Source organism: Harmonia axyridis, chromosome 2 (assembly GCF_914767665.1).
Source record: "Harmonia axyridis chromosome 2, icHarAxyr1.1, whole genome shotgun sequence".
In the NCBI taxonomy this organism is placed as follows: Eukaryota; Metazoa; Arthropoda; class Insecta; order Coleoptera; family Coccinellidae; genus Harmonia; species Harmonia axyridis.
The window spans coordinates 34,536,859-34,562,468 of NC_059502.1; the positions used below are offsets into that span (position 1 = coordinate 34,536,859).

Sequence of the window (25,610 nt, forward strand, 5' to 3'; positions counted from 1 at the left end):
GGTTCCGCAAAAATCGGCAAGTGTAGCTCTGCATTCTCGCCGGGTTTTCTAACCGACTGTAGAAATAAGTCATAAAAACTGCGGTCGGGTTTTAAGCGAGAATTGTGATTCGTTTCCGGGTAGTTTAAGCAGAAAATCATATCTGTTATTCTGTGGCTTGCATGATGAGAGGACTTGGAAAGTATGCGATGACAAATTGGCAATGATTTTGACAAACTGATGGCGAAAGTTTGACGGTTGAAAACTCGAACGAGTGATTAAATTATCACATATGAAATTATATCAATGTGAGAAATAACGAAAAGGAATTAGTGGAAATAATTTGCTTTCAATAGAATTCAAAAGTAAAAAAATTTGTCGAATTATTGTGTGCAAGACCTTGCTTCCTAGATATGGGACCTAAATAATCAGATAAATCAGCAAATCCTCGCAGATCTAAAGGCGGCATCTAATAAAACATTGTAAAACAAGTTGCAGAATGGGCTGCTATTCCAACACGAATGCGAAATTCGAACACATGAGTGTTGGAATTGCTTTCTGCAACGAGTATTAGACGATATTTTCTCTCTTTCAGTCAAGTTTCGTGAATATTATCGAAATTCAATGAAAAATTTAGATTGAACATCCTAGCGACTTTTGTATTGTATCTTGGCAGTTGGTGTGACTGTTACGAATACGAAAATAGACAGATTACCAAATTTGAATTGTATCTATACGTTTCGAATTTAGAAATAATTTATAATTACGCATTAAATTCGTGAATTATGTTTAACAAAATCGATTTAACACCACCAGAATCAAGAGAAACGGAAGAACTGCATAACGTCCTCAGCAGAAGAAAATAAGAATGCGGTCAGGATCCTTCTGTAAGACTATAACAGTTGTCTTTTCCGATGATTCAGTTTCAGTTTTTAAACTCGAACTGTTCGACAAAATAATACAGTCCATTCCTCAAACCAAAAAGGCTATAAAAATCATTCATTTTGGTCCGTACGAGCAGTATTCAGATTTGAATAGAGTTAAATCTGAATCCGGCTCGAAGGACCAAAATGGTTGGTTTCGATTCTCTTTTTGGTTTGAGAAATGGACTGTTTTATTTTGTCGAACAGTTTCAGTTTAAAAACTGCAACTGATGAAATGATTCAGTTTCTGTCCGACAAAATAATACAGTCCATTCCTCAAACCAAAATGGTTGATTTCGATAGTCTTTTTGGTTTGAGAAATGGACTGTATTATTTTATCGAACAGTTCGAGTTTGAAAACTGAAACTGAATCATCGCAAAAGAGAACTTTTATAGTCTTACAGAAGGATCCTGAGCGCACTCTTCTTTTCATCTGCTGGTGGACGTTCTGAATTTCTTCCGTTTTTTTGGAGAAGGGCCCTTTTGACGGATGGTCAATCTTCAATGATGATCTTCTTTCTGGGTCGTCGTCACATGCACTAGGCGTTTCAATATTAATGAACGAGTTTTTATTGTTTATTATATGGTTAAAAGTAACCGATGCCGACGGGGGCAGAAAAACTGTTTTATGGAATTCGCGACTAATGGCACAAAAAGCGTAGATATATAAACGATACTTATTCAACTAAGGTACGTAGCCTGAAGCGAATAAAATTAATATTTTCCTTTTCATGTCACAAATTGAGTTGATTCACGCAGAATCGCTCGCACTCGTATTTTCTAGGACTAAAATTTGAATTCCAAACAATAGGTATTGACAATTGGCACGTGTTGAAATTTGATAGGATCGGAAGTCAGCGTTGACAAAAACAAAATGAAAAAAATAACTGAAAATAATGCTGTAAGGAGTTCAATACATAGCATAGATATTATATTGGAAATAATAACAATATGTTATAGACTGACCAAAAAGTGAGTGATGAAATACTAATAAATCAGAGAAACAAAATAAATGATTAAGTTTTTATGACGTTTGTGGAATAGATTAGTTATAATACTCGTCATGACTTTTGGCGAATATTGAAAAATGAATTTCAGAAACTGAAGATCGACCCATCACTCCTCCTATAATGAAGGAATCCACAGTGATGTCAATTCAGGAATTATTCATTTCTGAATGGAATTAATAATAACTAATTAGTATACAATGAAGTGAAGGCCAACACAATTCGAAGAATGGATGAGACTCTACGTCCAACTACTCATTATCTAAATTTTAGCTAAAGAGAGCAGAACGAATATGAATGTGAAAAAAATTGAATAAGTCTGAAGGTATTCAATTATTCAATGTCTTTTTCTGGTAGAAATGTGTCTTAATTACAATTGCAAGTTAGCAATAAACTATTTTCCATAATACTCCTTTCGGTAGCAAAAATTATTTTTCTGGGATTTTTTCAGACGAGCATGAAAGCTGAACACACATGTCGAAGGATTCACCCCTTTCATGTCAATGAATAAACATGATCACGTTGAAATTACAGTGTTAGGCCCCTTTGAAATCAGTTTTATGGATGTCATTTCGCTGATGTTCCTTCGCTCCTACGCTGATGTATGAAAATCAAAATATTACTCATTCAACAGTTTATTCTGACAGTGATTGCAATTTCATAGTAGACTTTTCAGTGTATATTTCGTTCCTTCTTAGATTCTACTTATTCTGCAAAGTGTTACTGTTAATATACTCTGTATCCAAACAAAACTTACTCATTCGAATAAATGAAATAGACAAAACGTGGCGTAGTCCGAATCTATTGGTTTTAGCCTCAACAAATGTTTAAATCGACTCTTTAAATATTAAAGAACATGTAAGAAAGAAGGAAATATGATAATTATTTCCACAAATCTTATATAAAAGGGTTAAGTTTTCATCGAGTCTGTCTGATTATTGAATAATGTATGTTGCTGGTTAATTGTTATCACTATTATTTTTTTCTTCATTTTGCAATAATGAAAACATTCTAATTCAACCTTATTGTTTTCCATTGTATGTCTTGAAATGTGATGAATCCAAAACTTTTAAAGAAAGCTTTTCTCAGAAACTATGAGAGCTGTTTAAATCTCAGTTGGTTATCATTCTAGCTCAGAAATCAGATGAAAAAGAATACGCCATTACATATAACTATAAAATTCAAATTGATAGTGTAATGATATGGAATTCAATTAAAAATTTACGACTTGTCAAGTAGTATTTTTCAATGTTAAGTCAAGATTTTATTTATCAAGTACTTAAAAATCAAGTACAATCTATTAAGCTACTTTATTGTTATCAGTTTAATTGTGTAGTGTGCATTTTAATGAAAAAATGGTGAAATGAGAAGGAACCTCGCAAAAAACACTTTCACTCATGAACCTTATTGTATAAAAAAACCAAAAATGTTCAGTATTTTGAAATGGAAGCACAAATAAAATCACTATAGAATATGAAAAAATTAAAAAATATAAAAAATAAAGTTTCTGAATTGAGAAACTTCCAAGCACTATTTGATTACATCATTTTCCATCCATGATCTAGACACATGAGGTATCTTATGGAATTTTCTCCCAATTTATTGCGGGTTTTGGTAATAATCATAGCAGCTCTGAAAAATTCTCTTTCAACAGGAGATGAATATGCTAACGTAAATTAAAAAATATGTTGCCAATTTAGCCAGGTTTCGAAAAACGTTGTCGTGGTTGTTTCACCATCTTGAAATATATTCTGATACTAATAGCTAATAGCAATGCATCCTTCCAGACAATCATTCGGGATTTTACTGATTATACAACTCATGTTCTGATGAACCAATATAATCCGTAAATTTCCCATAGTTACGGCGTATTGATAAGTGAATATACTTATTTATTGATGACGTGGTGTTTCGCCTACTGCCATATTGCGATCATTTCCATAGTAACATTCGTGGATTTTCGCCAAAAAAATAGTCAAGCTCAGTGAAATGTCATTGAATCGTCAAAATGCAATGCTTTGGTTATAATTATTGAAATTATTCGTTATATAACCATTACGAATACCACTCAAGCATAAACAATATATTTCGATTATACGAACCTCTTCACTCGACTTAGTTCGCGAACCATCTCGAGAGCGAAGCTCGAGTGGTGTTTCGCGAACTACTTCGAATGGAGAGGTGTATAATCGAATATTGTCTAAGCTCTTGTGATATTATAACTGAAAATACTACCTCGTCATCGATAATACCTTGTTTACATTGAAACATCAAAATTTTACTTTGAATTCGCCATTATTGACAGGCTAAAGTGCATTATTGAAAAATGAACACAAATCGATTCAGTGCCATTACCCAATAAAATATTGAACATTCAAATTGTTGATAGAAATAATCTTCTCAAATACAACTCGTTCTTCAAATTTTATCAGATAATTTTTTATTTTCTTCACTCAAATTTGTTTATTTGAGGCCAAAATATTCAAAAAAATTCAATATAGTTAAAATCACTTGTGCTAACGAACTCGTCATTTCATCAATCGGTTTGTTTTCATTTTTTTGCCAAATAAACAAGTTTTCGTGGAAAAGAAAAAATTATCAATAATATTTGAAGCAATTTCTTTTATTTGGTATTCAATAGATTTTGAACGATCATAATCGAACTCGAATAATAATCGGTATTAAAATTCAGTCGCAAATATCGAAACAAACATTCCATGAACGAGAATCCGAAGCATGCTGACTTCAGTAAAAGCAATTAAATAATTTCTGACGCGAACTAAGATCGGGCCGGAGAAAATAATTTCAAGACGTGCAATCAGAACTTCCATCTTCCCCCGTCTCAAAAATAGAAGAGTGCTCATTAATCCGTTTCTGTGAGTTACGGCACGAAGAAGTAACGGGAAAACTAGAGCGTTTGTATTTCTTTGAACCCCAACTGTCACTTCGGATGAAGGATGAACAATCTCGAAAATTCTCGAACGTAGATTTCCACTGAGACGACGGTTGCCTGACACATAAAGAAGAAGGTGATGAAATCTTTCTGGAAATTCGAATGTTCGCAAGAAGGTACTTAGGATCCATTTCAGATGGATGCCAAGATAATGGGTAGATCGAAAGATTCGCATAAATGCTTGCAGAAATCCATTTGAACTTCTACAAAATAAAATGTTTCGGTATTCAGGATACTTAGTTCTTGTGAGTGGAGAAACTCTAACTGCTCTGGTCGAAAAAACAAGAATATTTTATCTTTTGATATGTGATCCTAATTCCTCTTCTACTAATATGTTGGGAATGACCAGGCAAAAGCCTGATGGAAGAATTGTCACCGGTTAATTTTTCGGATGTTGTAGAATATGACCTCCTGAACAAGAAAGTCCAAAGGCACAATTTTTTCTATGACTATGTATTTCAAAATACAGGGTGTAAAAGTTAGAAAATGGCATTTTTCAAAGTAATATTTCTCGTAGGAAAACAATTTTAATGAAACACTTTTACGCAACAAATATTGCTCACCCATATGGTAATAATTTCAAACTAACTTTCCATAAAAATTATTCTCATATACAGGGTGAGTCAAACAATATTCAATATGAAATAATTCATTATTTTGAGTACAATATTATAATTTCAAAAATAATTCGCCTTGCTATGACCAATTTTTGAGATACAAAGCGTACTATATTGAGAGGGGCGAACGTTATTACAAAAGTTTTCAAAATATTTTATAAAATGAAAATTTCATACGATAAGAGACACGTTGACGTTTAGTTATTGTTATTTTGTCATTGAATAATGAAAGACATAGTACAGGGCGTCTCAAATTCCATGCTCACTGGGAGCATCCCAAGAATCATAAGACTCAGAGAAAAAACAAAGACATCCGATCACTTTTTTCGAAATGACAGAAAGCAGATCACATATACCTTGATTCGTTCTTGAGTTACATGGCGTTTCTGAATATATTTCGCTGTATCTAGGTTTCTGTTCGAGATATTCGAAAAATTCCACAACGTTTTTTTCAGCAGGTTTAACTTGATATTGAAGCTACTTGACTTGATATTATAGCTACTTGACTTGAGCTTGACTTGAATTCAACTTCAAGTCAAGTAGTAGTTTCTCAATGTCAAGTCAAGTATTTATTTATTATGTACATGACTTAACATTGAAAAACTACTACTACTTGAACTTGAATTGATATCAAGTCAAGCTCAAGTCGAATAGCTTGAATATCAAGTCAAGTAGTTTCAATATCAAGTTAAACCTGCTGAAAAGACGTTGTGGAATTTTTCGAATATCTCGAACAGAAACCTAGATATAGCGAAATATATTCAGAAACGCCATGTAACTCAAGAACGAATCAAGGTATAGTAAATCCCTATGAGTGAATTATGATTGTTTATGAATTTATTGTTTATTACTGAAACAAAAGGCAACAAAACTATAGACATAAAAAAATTTTTTTTTTGTTATTCAATTTCTATATTTAGCATACCAAAACTCGAACGGCGAATTCCGCCTATGGTTTCTGCTTATATGGCCTTTCGAAATTTTGTTTTTATAATTATTTCGACACCTCAGATTCGGTCGAGATGAAAATCTACATGTGAATGTAAAATGACAACTTCAAGCTCTTTGCAAAATCTCATAATGAGTGCATTATATTACCTGAACCTTCGAAAATTGAAGAAAATAATAGAAAGAAATTAACAAAATGACTACAAAATCGACGGAGATCAGATTTTGGGTGTTAATACGAAATAACAATTCCAAACTTCATGCAAAATTCAAACTGATCCCATAATCAGAACCATAGAAAATTCGAGGAAACTATTGAAAAGTAATACCCTCGGTAATACCCAATATTTACTTGACAACAGCTAGGGATTAGATTTTTTCCGTGTCTACATAGAATTACCATTTCAAACATCGTGCAGGATTTTGTGATGATAAATATCATTATAAATAAACAATTCGAACATAATATCGTAAAAAAATCCTATTTCAGTGATAACAGTTCCGGCCAACCAAGCTGAAATTTTGTCTGTATATCAAAATAACATTTCAATCTTTGTGAGAATTTCGTATTGATTTTGTCATCAGAACCATAGGATATTCAATCAAAATATCGAAAAAGCATGCGCCAATTGCGCCCTTTAAGATCACAGAACTCTGTTTCTGTCCTCCAAGGGCTCAATTGACGCATAAATGAACAAGCACCAAAAAGATTATAACTTCAGGTCAGTGCTTTCCTTATTTTTTTGTATTCTTATGATATATGTATTTTTCTCAACTCCTACTTCTCGTGCGAATTAAGCTACGTTTACATTAGAGTGAATAAATTGGACTCACAAAACTTTTAATGCGTGAAGTGCACTTGCTACTTTAACACCTCAGTGCACTTTCTTGAAATTACAAAACGATAAGTTCGCTGACCACAAAGGGTCCCTGGAAAAAAGTAGACAAGTATAAATGTAGGCTTATACTTCGCTCGGTTGAGACTTTGTCCCTATCAATCCTACAAAAAATTCTCATTGCTATTCAAATTCAATTACGGAATGACGTTTCAAATACTTTTCCAGGAAATGCTAATTGGAAAAACACAATAATGTGATCAATAATAACAAATTACTTTGTAATTGAGAATAAATCAGTGACAAACAAAATTCGATGAAAATAACTCGAATTCTTCAAAACTACGAACTGCGTTCAAATTGGAATTTCATTTTCCTCGAAAAAAAGGTAAATATTTTCATTACAATCGCAAAATACTATATCATTCTAATCTTCAATTTCACGCAGGTTATGTCGTGCGTAATAGTATTGTTTTTTATCACCCAGAAAAAACATTCCAAGAAAATGCTCCGTGAACACAATGTTCAATCTCATGGTCATTTAAGGCCTCGATAAGCACCGTTGCTCAATCCCAGCCGAATATATGAACGAAGATGAATGGCCATTACCAGAAGCAGGAAGCATTGATTAGTTGGTCTATGCGTTCGTATCGGTCTAATCTTGATTAATTTAACTGTTAATGCTGATACAGCGATAATAACCAATACGTCTTAGTTAAGGCAGTGAGGGTGTGCTAAAGTGCGGCTGTAGGTGTATGGGAATTTGACGTTGACATTATGATGCTGAAGATTTCAAGTTTCAAACAAAACATAATTACGGGATGTCTTGTAAACAATAAGCTGCCAACAAAAAATAGGACATTTTCCTAATTTGGTGCTATAAAGGATAACGATGCAGGTAGAAAAAGGAGAATTGTTTACAATTCAATAGATCAACTGGTGTAACTCTGAACTATTTATAATAACTTTCCGACGTACTGAGTCATGTGCGATGTTTTCCTTCACCTTCTCATTATGAATTAATTATTATTTCTGATATGGGTGAATGATTTCAGTTACAGTTTTCACAGCGAAAAAGTACAAATGTGAGTTATGTCGGCGATTATACCAATTTGCTGGTTATCGATTCATTTTGGCCAACCCTCAATATTTTGACTCAGGAAGTTTTGAAACATACAGAAACATGGTTTACCTCTAATAAGAAGCTTTTGAAAAAGGAGAAATCAAACATCATATTTCAATATTCAATACAGTACATCTGAGTCCACCAAGTTTCTGGGACTCTACATGGATGAAAAATTGAATTGAAAGCAGCATACCAATTACCTCAATGAATGAATAAAATTAGGGACAGCAAATCTATGCCTTTGAAATAATTTCTGAAGACTTGGATGCAAAGTGTTAAAAACACTATGCTATGCAATAATAGAGGCCAAAATGAGATTTGATAGCACGTTTCATGGTTCGGGAAAAATGCTTATATTTGTGCTTCAGAAGAATAGAGTTAAGTAAGAGGTTCTTCAGGAAAAAATGGTACTTCAACATTGTACGCTATACATATACAGAAGTGTCTACTATTTATGCATGAAAATAAATATTATTTCCTTCCATATCATAAAATAGATAAAACACACAGTAAGGACATTATCATATAATTTACCAAAATGGGAATTAAATTCAACACAAAAGCAGCATGAATAGATATGTTGAAAGTTCTTCAATAGACTGCCTAATGCAATCAGAAAAATAAAATAATTAGTAACTATTTGAGAAAAGGAAATCTACTTCACCTTGTGTTAAATTTGAAACCATATAGTATAGAGGATTTCTGCTGTTGAGTGGCAGGTGAATGTTATTTTGACACTATTTTTCTTCATTTATACTTGCTTCACTTTTATCTCATGATTGGGAATAAAGTGCTATTATTATCATTACAATTATTATGATAACATACTCAATAAAGAGTAAGTATCTATATTTAAACCAATTTTCGGCATTTCGAAATCTAATAACAGCAATGATATACTTCATAATTGAAAAATCCGGTGTAATAATCAAATGAATCGAGATCTTGGGGCCTCGGGGGCCATGCATCTGAAAATACCTGACCTTTCTTATCATGTCCATCTCTTCATCTTGACGAAAGCCATTCATTCAAATTAAAGAATTAACGCATCAGCATTACTGCTTGATTTCTCCTCCAAATGTCGCTTTGAGCCATTTCGAAGTTTTGCTCTGAGCTGTTTCGAACAATCCAGATTACTTCTTAACTTGACGCCTTCAAACTTTCGATGTTCTAAAGAAAAATTCAACCAATGAAGAGGTGAAATAAAAAGTTTCGAACCCGAAGAAAGAGGTATCTGTAGAAGTCCATGAGAAAGATAAAAATTTCATATTATACTTTACTGTTGGATACAACAGAAGGTCAACAATCTGAAGGAACTTCTTCGAATATTCTTTCCAAATGGACGATTTCTGTTTTCGTTGCTAACGATTACTTCAGTTCTTATTCTCAAAGTTTGTAGGAATAGTTGAAGAATTCTGGTGACAATCAGGCAAAGAACTATATCTTGACTTCATTCAACATCTGATCAGATCAGAGCACATTGGTGTTATTCATCATGTCTTAACTATGTTACTAACTATAATTGTACAAGTACAATTAACATTCTCTTATTCACAGTAATATCAATTCATGCAACACCATTTTGAAATTGATTTTGTAATCTTCAGAAACTAAAAGTCATAGTTGATGAAGATTAGTGACCTCTCATAGTCATAGAATGTGATTGATGGTTTATCAAATCCTGTGGAAAAGGCATTTGTGGTATTTTGGTCAGGTGTGCTGTTCTATCGATCTAAAATATTTTCAAAGATGCGACTCAAAAAGAAAAAATAAATGTTGAAATTTAAAATCCTTCGTTTACTTTACACCATATATCAACATCAACTGCTGTTTACATCGATAGAAAAAGACAACAAATCTGTTACTTTGATTAGATAAACAGAGATAGCGATAATTTTTGATCAGGTTAGAGTAGGAGCAAATGATCAAAGAATAGAAAAAAGCACAAACTTTATATAAGTTATATCATATTTTGCATTGGATTGTTGGTATTTACAAGCTTGTTGTTGTTACTAGGCGATGTTACTGCTTTGTGCAGTTGTAACAAAGTCATATTTGGAATGTGAATTATTCTGCAGGTCATTTGAAAAAATCATGATTGAAACCTATAATGACCAAGTTTGTATTTCATTCACAGCAATAGAGAGATAAGGTTTATTCATTTCATGGTATACATAATATGTAACACAGAAAAAATGTCAGAATACATTCAATTCAATTATGGCCTATATATATTACATTTGCAGTAGTCAAGATACTCCTGTACATTATACGGTTCACAGTTCATGATGAATGAATACAAATTTTTAATAAAAGCCTTCTCATTGGTTATACTACGAAAATGTTTAGGTAGAGCATCAAAAAATTTAATGCACCTATACATTGCATTATTCTAGGTAAGTGTGAGATTATGTATGGGAAACAGATGTTGATTCACCTTCCTAGTTTTATTATTCTTATTTCTAATTCTATCAAATAACTCTCTGTGTTGTATAAGAAATTTTATACAATTGTAAACATAAAGCCCTTGAAAGTATGAATATTCTTTATCCCGAAAAACACCCCTGCCCGTCTGCCTGTATTTCATGTTTAGCATAGATCTTAAAGCCATTTCTTGTTTCACAAATAGGCATGTCAAGCAGGACTGCCTTTCTAGCACATAATACCATACGACAAGATTGATTGAAAATTAGAGAAATAAATGATCTTCAGGATGGATACATCTACTGACTTTCTCAAAACATTGATTGCATAGATGGTAGAATTTAATTTTTTATTCGAGTAGTCTACATGATTCCTCCAGATCAGAATCAACATAAACACCAAGAAACTCTACACAGTTTTTTATCTCAACCCTGAGTACCATCTAGTGAACCTGATTTGAGAAGAATTCCCTATTGCAGTAAGAATATATTTATAATTAATATGCCTAACTTATCCACTTGATAGATATTTCGGTTGCTTATAAAGCATAAATTCATGTTGAAGGATTGAAATCTAATACGAAGCATTCTATCAATAATAATATACATATGTCGAACAAAGTTGAACGAAAACAGAAAAATTCTATTAACTAGAGTACCATTATTTCGTCTTTTGAGTAGGCTACATCAGGGTAGATGCAGCTTCTTGGGCCATTTCGATATTTGCACAGTGTTGGCTACTCAAATAACAGCCAAAACTTTGCAAATGTCGGAACTGTCCAAGATCGAAGGTCCAATGGATGAAGGAAATGTGTTCCAACCATTCAATGAGTTGCATTTCACTAGAACAAATCTGTTGTTATTTGTAGCTGGTAAACCATATCCCACGATGCCAGATTTCTGAATTTGGATTGAGACTAATCTTTATGCTAGAAGAACTTTTTATCATAAGGTGAGTAACAGGTGTTTTTTTAGTTGCATGAGAAGTTTAAATGGTTGTTGTCGATGGTTTGACAGTTGAGAACATCAAACTGCTTTGATATTTTGGTTTAGTAAGGTTTGTAAATTCACCATGAATCGTTTGAACCCAGAATATTGGCCATTGTGGATAATTTTCCTAGTACAAACAAGAGTCGTTTTCATAAAATATCACGAAAAATAATATTAACATTTGAAATTAACTGGTAACCACTTCTCATACATTCAGGTGCATGGTCCTTTCAAAAAATAGGTTACTATCCCACATTTACCCAATTGGGGTTCAAACTATAGCTGAGCTACCACTAAACATGTAATGTTACAAAATACTGCCACAATATTATGTATGGCTTGCCATCGTAAAATGATTATATAATAGTGCATATAGCTCATTGCTATATATACATATTTAGTTTGTAACTTAACTGAAGAAACTACTGACAAGTTGTATGTGATTTAAAAAGCATGCTATCGATTAAGTTTCAAGTGCAATGTTGCCTTGAAAGCCTTGAAAGTTCATTATAAATGCAACATAACAGAAACTATCTGGGAACAATGTGAGTGCAATGTTACATTTGGAACTATTGAACAAACTGAAATCACAATGTTACATAAGTTTGAAATCCCATTATATTTTCAACATTACATAAGCTAAGTACAAACAATATTGATGGAAAACTAACAATGCATTTTAAGTTTTCATCGCAGAAATATACAAAATGTTACCTTTCGTTAATGTTACATAGTAAATGTTGATTTATTTTGCCATGCCACCTAACAGGACGACAACGACCCCAGTCCTGTGTCGTGCACGTGGTGAGAGGTCTTTCTTTTATTTGCGCTGGTTCGATTTGGATACTTTCATATTATAAGTGAAGTACATTTTTTTTTTTGATAAGTTTGTTGAAGCAGTACAATGGACAAAGCTCATAATCCATTTGAGGCATCATCAAGTAAGGTAAGGTACATCATATTCATTTATATGTACCTTCTTCACATAAACTGGAGAAAACGAGAAACATGCACATATATAATAGTCTAAAACTCTTTAACAAACTACTGGATAGCCTGACATCCCTACATTACAATGCCTTCAAGAAAAAATTAGAAGGTTGCTCAAATAAAATATATTTTACTCGATGGATCAGTTTCTGTCCCATGAATTCTAGTCATTCCCACGAAAAATTGTTTATTTTGTCGTTGATTGTATCGTATTGTGCAATTTGTAACGTGTAAACATACACTATTTTGACATCATCTGTATATACTTGGGATGAATAAATCTATCTATCTATTATTTTAGGTTAGGTTTATGCTCATTGTGTGTTTGGTAGGAAATAGTATATTGTGCAACAAGTGGCGAAAGTTCAACTTTTCTTGCGAATGTGGAAGTTTGTGGCACGAGCCTGTAAAGACGGCCACTCACGATGCGCCCATGTTCAGGCGTTCTGATAATTTTACAGTCGGGCAGCTCGGTACACAGCCGCACGACTGTAAATCAGAGAATGAACTTGACTGCCCGACTGGAATCTCTTGAACGCTTGCTACCAAACGCTCGAAAAAACGCTTCGTGAGTGGCGGGCATAAAGTGAGTGCCGCTAACACACGAGCGAGAAAAGGACTTTCTCCACATGTTGCAGGCTATACTTTTCCTACCACTGCACAAAATTCAATAATTCAAGTAATGGACTGGATTCAAATCAAAATTACCTTCGTTGACAGTATGTGCTAATTTATTGCGTTTCCATAGAAACGACTCAGAAGCCAAATTTCATTGGTCTACCAAGCGAGGTGTGAGCAAAGTGCCGTGAGGAATAATATTTCTCACAGTGTGAGCAATACATAGTTTTGAAGTTGACTATGCTATGAACAATACGCTTCCTTCCATAGCAGTTGTAGGAAAAAATACATACATAATATTAGAAATGAAGTTCACGCATTGGCCAGCCCTGTATCGAAATCAACACCATTTCCATATTAAAATAAGCCGAAACAGAGCAGAGCGTTGATTCACGAGAACTGATTGCCGAAACCAGCCACGGAATGCCGACCCCGAAATATTTCATTACATCCACTCGTTAAATTAACGGGGGGCAAGTACAGAAAAACCGATTCTGCTCAGGGTTCGGTGTAAAATATTTAGGTTTTATAACGCGACAATAGCCTGTGGCGAGCTTTTCGTGCATGAAATTATGACGGGAACAGGTGCGCGAGGTTCGTGTCTTGGGGCAATTTGGATTCTGAAAAATGCAGGAAATAATCGGCATGGATTTTAATCGGGGGGCGTGAATTGGACGAGGCGAATTGGAAGGGTTCAAGGGAGGTAGACTAGGTTTGTTTTGCGATCTAGTTTAGATTCGAAGGAAAAACACTACAAAATTTTCACTATTGTTCATTATTTTATTTCATAAGGTTTTTCAATCCATTGAAAATGCGGCTAAGGAAATGGAAATTATACTACTACTACCAACTCTTCATTGAGTGAGAATTACTAGTTACAACAGAAAAAAGAAAAAAAAATAATTCAAATCAGTAATGTTTCCGTATATGTGCAATTAATGATAACGTAATCGTTATTTCCATTATCAACGTAATAAAAGTAATACAAAATGCAAGCAATACAAATAACATACAAATGAAATGAGAAAACACTCAAAAATGTAAGAAATTTATCAATAATTGAAACCTGAAAAAATATTTCATGAATTAATTCCTTAAGAGAATATGGTTCAATATCTACAATTAGTTTTGTGATTTCAATTTTAAATTGTTTCACCTATACACTGTGTCCGTAAAGTATGGAACAAATTCATTTTTAGTTAAAGAGACTATTTTAAATAATAATCATGGAACACGTCGATTTTTTATTTCAATTTACCGTATTTTGGAATAATAATCTGATATGCAGGGTGCATTACTTTCGAGTAATGACGTCACCGTAATTTTTTTAAATGGAACACCCCCCTTTTGTCTCAATTATCGGATTACTCTAGCTGACCTGATTCCAAAAATGTATCACATGTTGATTCCAATCGGTACAGGGTGGACAAAAATACAATAGTTTTGTATGTGCTCATAAAGTAACGTATAACATTCTTCATTCGTTAAATTAACAATATTATCAAAAATACTCATTGTCTAGCGACAATTGGTTTAAATGTAACACCCTGTAATTTGTAACATTTTTAGATTAATAAAAATGGGCTGTTTCCAAACATGTTTGGTACATGTGGTCTAGCAGACCACATGACCATGAAAGGAATTATTTCTTATCAATTTGAAAAAAACATAGTCGTCTAGTTTTTTGTTGAATGTCATTATTTGTTTAGTAATTAATTGGTGTTCAATGACAGTTTAGTACTACGATATTTTTGGTATTCGTGAATATTTCAATTATTGCTTAGATTTAATTTATTATTTTTGTCCACCCTGTACCAATTGGAATCAACATACATGATACATTTTTGGAATCAGCTCAGCTAGAGTAATCGGAAAATTGAGACAAAATGGGGGTGTTCCATTTGAAAAAAAAACGGTTACGTCATTACTCGAAAGTGATTCCCCCTGTATATTAGATTACTTTTTCAAAATACGATAAATTGAAATCAAAAATAGACGTGTTTCAGGATTATTTCTTAAAATGGTCTGATTAGCTAAAAATGAATTCGATTCATACTTTACAGACACAGAGTATATCAGATATATCGGTTAAATACCTGCTTAGGTAGTATATTATACAATCTCATGCACATAATTATTTAGTATTGGATGTGGAAATATCTTTCCTCGTTCTTCGCACTTAAAATCTGCTCTCTACATTTTCTTATTTTTGATCTTGTAATTTATCTTATATCTTAGTGAATATGTAACTCATGTTCTGATGAACCAATAGAATCAGTAAATTTCCCATAGTTACATCGTATTGAAAAGTGAATATACTACTTGACGAAGTGTTATAATCGTTTTGATGTGTCGCCTCCTGCCATATTGGGATCATTTCCATTTCATTTTCCATTTTTCCATTTCTTGAACGTTTGCCAAAAAAATAAAAGTCAAGCTCAGTGAAATGTCATAGAATTATAAAAATGCATTGTTTTGGTTATAGGTATTGAAATTATTCGTCATATAATCGTAACGAATACCGTCTCGAGCAGAGACAATATATTTCGATTATACGAACTTCTTCACGAGACGTTGTTCGTGAAACATCACGAGAGCGCAGCTTTTTGGTATTTTACAATTCAAAAGTATTTTCGTTGAAATAAATACATCGAAGAATCCTTCATGAAATCATTCGTCATTTCCACGGTATTACAAAATGGCGGGTATTGCTCAGGTGCGTAAATGAGTTGATGGGGGTTACCTGCAGTTTCCATTAGGAGCATAATGACCGCCCACTAAACGATTCAAGCTAAAGCGTTCGAGTCTGCAGCAGCACTCTCGTGTAATTCACCGTTTCAAGAAGATAATTTGACCACATGTGATTAGAGTTACATTTGTTTCAAGCAAATCATAGAGCATGTAGGTACGTTTGTGCCGATGGCATAGTCTGACCGGCCTTGTCGGGTAAACCTAAGAGTAAATCGATGACATCATTAGTTCATCCAGATGATTAGAGAATAAGCGCATAATACAGAACCTGTCATTTCTGATAATAACGGCTTTGATCAGGAAAACAAACAAGTATTGAGAGGGAACACCACTACGCAACATTCTCGTGACCTGTCAATATTTTCACAGAGAAGAAGAAATAAAAATAAGGTGCGGTATTGCTAGAATGATTGAATGATCAGTAGAATTAAGGAATATTACAACAATTCCTACTTCCCTTCAAAAAAATACTTCACGAGTATATTTATGAATGTAGGTTTACCATATCAACAATTGAATATCTTGCGAAAATCTAAAATTTTCCAAAATCATTTTTTTTTTTTGCATTCACAAATTAAAAATATTGAAATACTACAATGTAGATTATTGTTCAAAAAAGTCCATAAAAATCAGTGATTTGTGAGAAGAAATACGGGTATCTTCAATTTCATTTCGAACTGAGCAGTCACGTGGTGATGTTCTCTCTTAAGAACGATATTTAATAAATGTGCGTTTTCCCCGAGCAAATAAATGAAACATCCGGTATTTTTCACTGAACCTCTCACGTACAGGTGAGGTTTACTATTACATAATACATAGAATTATTTCTTATCTGCATCATAAAGATTATAGTGTATTCTATAAGTGATGTTTATGGGGAACTTATGAGGGATTCCAAAGATTCATTATCCAGAATAATGAATCAAAAGTGACTGGCGAAATGAAAGAACTTTTTGCTTCCTTTCAGATTCGAATTTTTGCCTTCTGCTTGCTAGACCCAGGAATGCCAACTTGGTTGCCACCTAGGTTGTGTAATTGAACAACAAAATAGCTCATAAGTATTGAAAGAATAATATTACAAAAATAATAAGTCCGTAGCTATTCGGAGTAGGACTTAGTGGTACAGAAGATTTCATTAAGTATAGGTGCAATCATTAGAATACAAATCAAAGTTTTATAATACTGTGTATTAAATTTCGGTGAATAATAATTTTTCAAAACTAAATTCCTTGATTTTGGCATCAAGAATTCATGGATCGAGGTCTAGCGCTATATTATCGTTTGAGCCCATTCCTGGCTCAAAAATAGAATCTTGCAGACATTGTGACGAAAAAATGGAGCAATCTTTTCAGGAAACGAGCGTTCAAAAAAGGTTAAAAGGAAATATGTTGAGGATTGTAGCCGAAGGCGAATATTTATCTCCTTCATTTCCAGTATTCCCTTAAAAATTTTCAGATTCCACTGAAAATTAATAATCTTAATCTATAAAATAGCTTAAGCTTAATATCTGTCGTTTTATATTATACGATTCATTGTAAATGAATTACCTTACAGATCGAGAAGAGAAGAACGCAGTCATTTGATCATGCTTTGTGTAGGATGTTACAAATGCATACTATAAATTGTGAAAAATATATTGCCCTATTTCGAAAAACAAGCCAGAAAATTGGTCAGACAAGTTCCAATAAAAGAAAACATGTAAAATTAATGGACTACAGAGAAAACACTGTCGACGATCCATGAAAATTATAGCATATAAAATATTTCAAATTTGGCAATGATTGTTTTACGCAATAGGTAATTGCCTGAATAATACACGATGTAATGGCAGCAGTGTTCATCTCTACAAGTAATTTAATAATGTTCCATATCGAATACTATGGAAATTATTATGAATTATCGAGAATCGGTATCGTGAGTACACATGATACCGGGGTGTTATGAATTTCATTCGCAAATGAAACCAAAACCTAATCAGATAAAGCATCAATATTTACGTGTACATATTGCTCATTGGGAAAGGTTTGGCAATGATCACAGTCGACGTTTTCTTTGATTCTGAAAATTATATCAGCAAAAATATAAAAATTCATTTCGAAGAGGAAACGGTTTACCGATTTTTTGCGATATACTATTGAGATTTATATTTCTTTTAGAGCGGTCGTTCACTAAACAGATCGCTTCAACACTTAATCACATAATGTCTGCATTTTTCGAATTTTTATCCGAAAATTGTCACAAATGATGATACATCCTTGGTCAAATTCAATTATCTCCTTCCAACCGATCGATCGTGAATATTTTTGAACATAAAGACCTATAAACTTGAAATTTTCCGAATAGATTTGTTACTATGTACTCAATGAAGAACAAATTCTGCTTTTAGAATAAATGGTAATAGTTCGAAGCTCCATGCAAAATTTTATGTTGGTCGCTCAACCAGAATCAGAAAAATTCAAAACAAATATTGCGGAAATTTTTCAGTTTTCAGAGCATAGGCAATAGTCGTTTTCACACTGATTCACAAGAAGAAAAACCACTAGAGCTGCGTTATTATCTATGCTCGTGTTGGCATTCGTTACGATTACATAACGAATAATTTCATCAACTTCAATCAAAGCACTGGCATTTTAATAATTCAATGACATTTCACTGAGCCTAACTTCCATTTTTTTTTTTGGCGAACGTCCATAATGTCACTATGGAAATAATCCCAATATGGCAGGAGGCGGAACACCAGAACAACTATACCACGTCGTCAAGTAGTATATTCACTTATCAATACGCCATAACTATGGGAAATACACGAATTCTATTGGTTCATGAAAACATAAGTTATATAATTACAATTATTCATTTATGGAAAAACCTATGAGGATGAGATTGTAGATGGAAAATAATGAATTTGAACTCCGGGAAAAATTTCGAGCTTATTGCTACATAAGAACTATTGAAAATTCAAGAAGAATATTGAAAAAGAAATTCCTGATATTTCCTCGACAGCAGATCTGATCGGGATGAAATTTTGCGTGTCTATTGAGAATAACAATCTTGCATTGATAGCCTCATCAAAGCCATTAATTTTAAAAAAATATCAAATATTGAAAAACAATGGAGATTTTAATGTCGTGAAGTCGAGAGCTTATAAGCACTCGTCGTTCATGCTCTAATTGAGCTTAAAAGACCAAATAATTTTCTTCATTAACTTTAGATTCCAAAATCTCGAAACAGTATCGAATGAAATTTTCAATTGATTTGGTCATTACTTGATGGAAATATGAAATAAAACATAGTAATTTCCATATAAAAATACTGATAGAACATACTATTATTCAATTTTATTTCAAATGGACTAGTTCATCATAATTGTAATTCCATTAATTTTTGAGAAATTTCAAAGTATACATTTGTCATAGCTCACGAGTCGCCACTGAATAAATATAAATCCTTGAACATTAAAATCGCAAAAAACGCAATATGCGGCCTCTGGAATTCAATCAAATGTTAAATTGAATTTTATCCACCAATGCAAGCTCTGTTTAAATCCACCTCATCAAATGGCCAACATTATTCCACGTAATTCTAATTTGCATGTCTGTTCGGCAGATTTCAATTAGTTCAAATCACATATTGGTTATGGTTGTTATTGCCGGGACAATACGTTTCGCTGATATTATGGCAGACGAGTGTGTGACAACTGATAGCTTTGAATGGGAACAACAGGGAAGAGTTCCAGTGGCGGATTAACAGATTTGCCGCCTGTGGGTTATTTACCTCTGAATTTTAAAACAGTAGTTCACAATCATTTCAATTACATTTTCTCTCAATAAATTTATAATTGGTTCTCCATCATCCTCGTTGCATCAACTTTCCAAGGGTGGTTCATTGAGAACTAAGGTACCATGTCAGATCCTTGATTAATTTCACAGTAAAGAATTATGGAAAAACATTATTTCAAATGAAAAACATCAAACCCACAAAGAATATCATGTACCACTTTAAAATTATTCGCATGTGAAAAAATTGGCCCTAAAATAGGTAAATAGATATTCTTTGCTTGAAGTTAAGTTCAGCCTTACAATAACTTTTTACGAAACTTCAAATACGCAAAATAATTAATGATATCATCGTATCCAATTCATCAGCAAAATCCACAAAGCGTTTAGCAATTGTTTATGTAAATATCTTGAAATACTGAGTATTTGAATCTGTATATATAAGACTATATTTGATTTTTGTGTTAAATATTTTAATTTTTCTCAAAACAGTTCTGATGTGGAATTCGATCAGTTTTGCAATTGGCTACTATCAGTGTCCCTTTCGCATCTTTATTGTTTATTCTTATTTCTTAGAAAAATTAAAAACAAATTTACTGAAAAACATTGCACCACGACCACGATAACGGATGTTCGAACATATCTGTTTCAGTTGTAGAAATTATCTGGTACAATAATCTACACTGGCTCTAAAATTATTCGAGTCAAGTTAATTTATTTCATTAGTCTTCATTCCGGCACTTGTATGTATTTCAGTATTCAATTTTTCTCCTGATAAATATTAAACAAATTAATTTTTTTTGATTAACTTTGCCCGATAAGTGTTGGGTCTAACCAGTTAAAATCCTTTTTTTTTTATTTGGCTTTCGTCTTCTCTTTCGAAATTGGCTTCAAACTCGTCAATCACTTTTTCATTAGAACCCATTCATTTTCCTGGAACACTTATTAACAGTTCATGTCGATGTAGTAGATATATATCGTGCATTAAATCAAAATTTGCGACTTGTAACTTCATAAAATTTAAAGTGTGATGATTAATAAAATGTGTTAAATGATCATATGCTTTAGGTGTGTTTTTTTCAGTACAACTTTTGGAAAGAAATCGAATAAATAATAACACAAATTCTCTCTGAATTTTCGAAATTTTAAGATTTCGATAGTTCAAAATTGTATATTAACCCATTAAAGCCCATAATTCCCCCGTGAAGATTTTCAACTGAAACTTTGTCTGATGAGTTATTTAGACTCAAAAAGTGATATTGTGTTATAAAAATAATGATCGAACATGCAGGAGAGTTACTATGAAGCGGCAACTTAAGTTGCCACTGGGATAATTCATGAAGAAATTTTCCAAAGTACAATAAAACTAGCATATCAATCGTATACATCTATTGTGATTCAACCGTATAATATTTCCTATGAAATTACATAAAATATTATTATTTTACATCATGAAAAATTTTGAAACACTCATCAGGATGAACAGGAACTTCACACTTCTTGCATACAAAAATTGTACGCCTGCCACATACTTTACAACGGCGATACTTGGATTCACCTTTTTCGATGAAATGATCTGTTCGATCTTTTCTTATTTCTTCGAGAGCTGGTGTGAACTCTAGAGATGATCGAACTCCTGCTACCATTGGAGGACTGCCGTAAGACTTCAGAATGAAAATAGCACACTGACGTCTGAAATCCAATAGAGGAATATCATGCCCAAGGCGACGATACAGTAACCAACCTTGTGTGCTGCATACATCCACAGTCCAAGAGAAATAAGGCCACCACCATTTTTTCGACCTGATTCTGTTTCGGTAGGAAGCCAAAAATTGATCAGAAAGATCTACTCCACCCATGTTACTATTGTAACGAGCAATAGGACCTGGTACTTTGACAGAAATGACCTTCTTTTCAATTCTGGAGTATCGGTTTGACTTTGACATAGGATGTACATTATCACAATTAGTAAGTACAGTAACAACATTGTTGTCATTCCAACGGACTGCTAAAATATCTCCTGAAGAACTGGTGGATGTTTCACCTCTGGGTTTATTTTTCCACGTTTTTTTATCTGGAAGTTTCATTGAAACACTACAGCGATTCTCACGCAGAGTACCAGTTCCACCAAGTCCTCTAGAACTAAGCTCTTCCAACAACCCAACCGATGTAAAAAGATTGTCAAAGTAGAGTCGAATACCCTTTGACAATTTCATGTGGTCTACAAGTCCAATTACTACGTCACCTCCTTGACCGAGTCCAGTTTCTGGAAGACGAGTTGAACTTCCACAATAGGGTTCAACATGATGGATGTATCCAGATGGATCCGCGGCAACCCATAACTTGAACCCAAATCTGATAGGTTTTCCGCGAATAAACTGTTTGCACCCATGCCTTCCGTAATAAGGAATCATACTCTCGTCGATACTAATAGTGGGCCCAGGACTGATTTGTTTGAAAGAGTTGTTGAGGTGATCAAAAATAGGTCGGACCTTGTACATTTTATCACTTCCATCATTGTTTTCATTGTTGGCAAGGTGAATAAAACTTATCAGTTCATCGAATCGGTTTCGACGGATGGCATCGGAAACTAAGTGCGAATGAACATCTGGATCTTGTTTCCAGTAGAGTCTTCTATATGGAAGAGGGTGGTAACCTGACATCAACATAATTCCGACAAATGTAATCATTTCTTCAGCAGTGGCATTCAGGTTGTGAACGAGTTTCTGCATAGCATAACGATTAGTTTCGGTTACGATATGACTCAATAAATCTTCCGAGAAGTAAGCCCTAAAAGCCTCAATAGGGCTTTTTACCGTTTCTTTCAGAAGATCTTCTGCTACCGGTCGGTATTCGCATTCAAGTTCAGGAATACTTGAAGATAACCCATTCATTTTCGGCTTCCAAGTACGTTCTGTGGGACGCTTACGTTTGGTGCTTCTTACTCTTGTCTGCGAAGAAGTCGTCGGTCTAGGTTCTTCTGAATGGTTCTCATCTTGGACGACTGGATTGCCGTGATCATCATCGATTTCTGGATTCTGCATTTCCACCTGAGAGCGTAATATACGGGCAGGAAGGTGGTCAAAATCTCCAACTACCTCTTCATCCGATAAATCAGAGTCCTTATCTGTATCTGCACCAGGAAGTTCATCAGGTGGACATATGGCTATATTGGTGGCTGATATGTCCTCATCGTTCTCGATAAGGTCAATTAATTCATGAAGAAGTAATCCAGTGCCTGATCTTCCACGAGTATACCTGTCGAAATCATTCAGTAAGAAATGTAAATATTGCAGAAACCGTTGTCACGTGTTCCCGTTGGCCACTTTAGTTGCCATCAAACTTTGCCCGTATGGCAAAAGCAAAATATTGCATGAAAATATTACTGTGAAGAAGAAATATACTGCTGAATTCATATTGAATAAAACTGGTACAAAAATACAAATGTGCATGCATTATTGAAATAGAATACTTACAATCTCTCATCGACGGCCATTATGGTGAATGAAAAAGTTCAAGAGCTCTGAATAAATCGTTATACACTAACTCACTGTTTGACAATATCTGACTGACGTTTGTGCTATTCGAGACAGGACATATCACATGACCGGAATTTACCAATGGAACTTCAATATCTATGCGCGTGCGCATAGAATGTAGTCGAATGCGCCGTGGCAACTTAAGTTGCCACGGGGCTGTAATGGGTTAAGAGCAACGCGAAATTGAGGTTTGGAATTTTAGGTGACTCTTTCCCCAAAAAATTTTCTTCAATATTAATGAAAGGTATGTCTTTTCAAAATAAATTATTGATAAAAACTAAGTTATGAATTCTCGAATTATAAAATAGGAATAAACAAAAATTTTAAAGATCAAGATTAGCATTTAAAATTCGAAAAATCACACAAAAAATCCTTGCGGCCTTGGTCAAATCATTGAGCTGAGTTGGTAGCAGACAACATCACTCACTTCCTAATTTCGTATGTGCCTAACGCATGTGTTCATATTCCGGACTCATAGTTATGGAGTTATGACAATTTGATTTTTTCGGATTTCGGAATAATCTACTGGTAACTCGGAAACCTAGTCGAAACCTTGACCTAAACACTTCATAATATCCAGCAAAATTTTTAATTCGAATTCTAATTCCATGACTTTTCCGTGGACGTGATATACGTACAACGAAATCGTTGAATTCATCATCTAAAACTCTAAAAAAAACCATGTTCACACAATTCGTTGTTGCAAAAAAAGAGTTCGAGAAATAATGAGATACCGAATCTCGCTCATTCAAGATACACTTTACCACAATGACATGCCTGTGAACGCAATGCGAAAATGCTCGCGATTCATTTCAAGAACTTATGGCAATAATTCATGATGAAATAATGCAGATGTTTTAAGAAATACAAAACAAGAATGGAGACATAAGGAAATAATAATATTTTGTGATATTTATAGCTGCTTTGTTTGAAATGCATGAATGTAATGATATTCATAATTTCACATTGATTCATTTCAAGGAATTCTTTCTAATTTTCGGGTATCATTCCATTCAAGGAATTCCGAAGGAATGCTTTTTCATTGCATTATGAAATTGTGATAAATTATTCTCATTATTAGATATTTCATTTCTTGAATTTTCTTTGTACAAAACATATCCAATGATTTGAATCAACTACAAATGGTTTGATTGCATTATTTCTTCATTTCAACTAACTGAACCTCTTGTAGACATCTCGCTTCATTCAATAGATATGAATATTGTTAACGATTAATTGATTCACAAGACATGAAATGAAAACGCAATGATATTTTCATATCAATATGATTCAATATTGCAATCTATTTTTTAATATTTGCATTTAGCTCTGACAATTTTGATCTCAATAGTAGATAAATTTTGTATTCCATTTTCCACATTTCACAGTATTCAAAATTGAATTCTGAAAATTTTAGGGTATCAAATACAATCTCGAACTAAAATTAATAGGCACAATACCAGGTAATTTATTTGAGTTGAATCAGTCAAAAATATTGAAAAGGAAACATCTTACGAAAAAATGTTTTGAGTAAAAGGTTGATGGTTTTGAAGGATGCCAGAACATCTTCTGTTTAATTTCCTATTATAGGGAGTACGAGGGCCAAATTTGGAATTTCAGATGAAAACTCCCGTCTTTTATTGTATATTCGTATTGAACGGTAAAAAATACAAACGTTTTATACGAACAATTTTTCACGAATCGTCACAGATGGCTATCTGATTGAATTTGAATTTTCCGTCTAAACGAAATTAATGTATACGTTCCATTAATCATTCACATGAGATTTTAACCGTAAATGGTCCAACTAGGATCAATGCAAAGCTTAAACTAATACATTTATTGGACTTTATTTAGTGGAAAAAGAAGTTCTTTATTGCACTAGTGCAATAAAGTTTTTATTGCACTCATCTGTCATTCTACTTCAACGTGCTGTCATCATGACAAACAAATATTTCAGCCTGAAGGAAATAACGATGTACAGTTACCAAGTACTACTACGTGTTCAGCAGTAACAAATCAAGAAGTGGATTTAAAAAGTACTTCACTATTCATATTCATATTCATATTGTAAATTGCACCAATTGTTCATTCACTTTCAACATTGAGGGTAAAAATAAAGTTTGAGTTAAAT

The 25,610-nt window shown here is 33.4% G+C and overlaps 2 protein-coding genes across 10 annotated transcripts in view; both read right to left on the reverse strand.

The window, feature by feature from the left end:
• Window positions 1–25,610, reverse strand: part of LOC123673514 (serine/threonine-protein phosphatase 2B catalytic subunit 3-like) — a 220,792-nt gene that overhangs the window by 122,306 nt on the left and 72,876 nt on the right. The gene's annotated exons all lie outside the window — the stretch shown is intronic.
• On the reverse strand, window positions 21,108–23,645 carry LOC123673513 (piggyBac transposable element-derived protein 3-like). The gene is made up of 2 exons (XM_045608037.1): window positions 23,414–23,645; window positions 21,108–23,195 (listed from the first exon to the last, which is right to left on the reverse strand). Exons 1-2 carry the CDS (start codon window positions 23,431–23,433, stop codon window positions 21,377–21,379), a joined length of 1,839 nt encoding a protein of 612 aa, XP_045463993.1. The 5' UTR covers window positions 23,434–23,645; the 3' UTR covers window positions 21,108–21,376.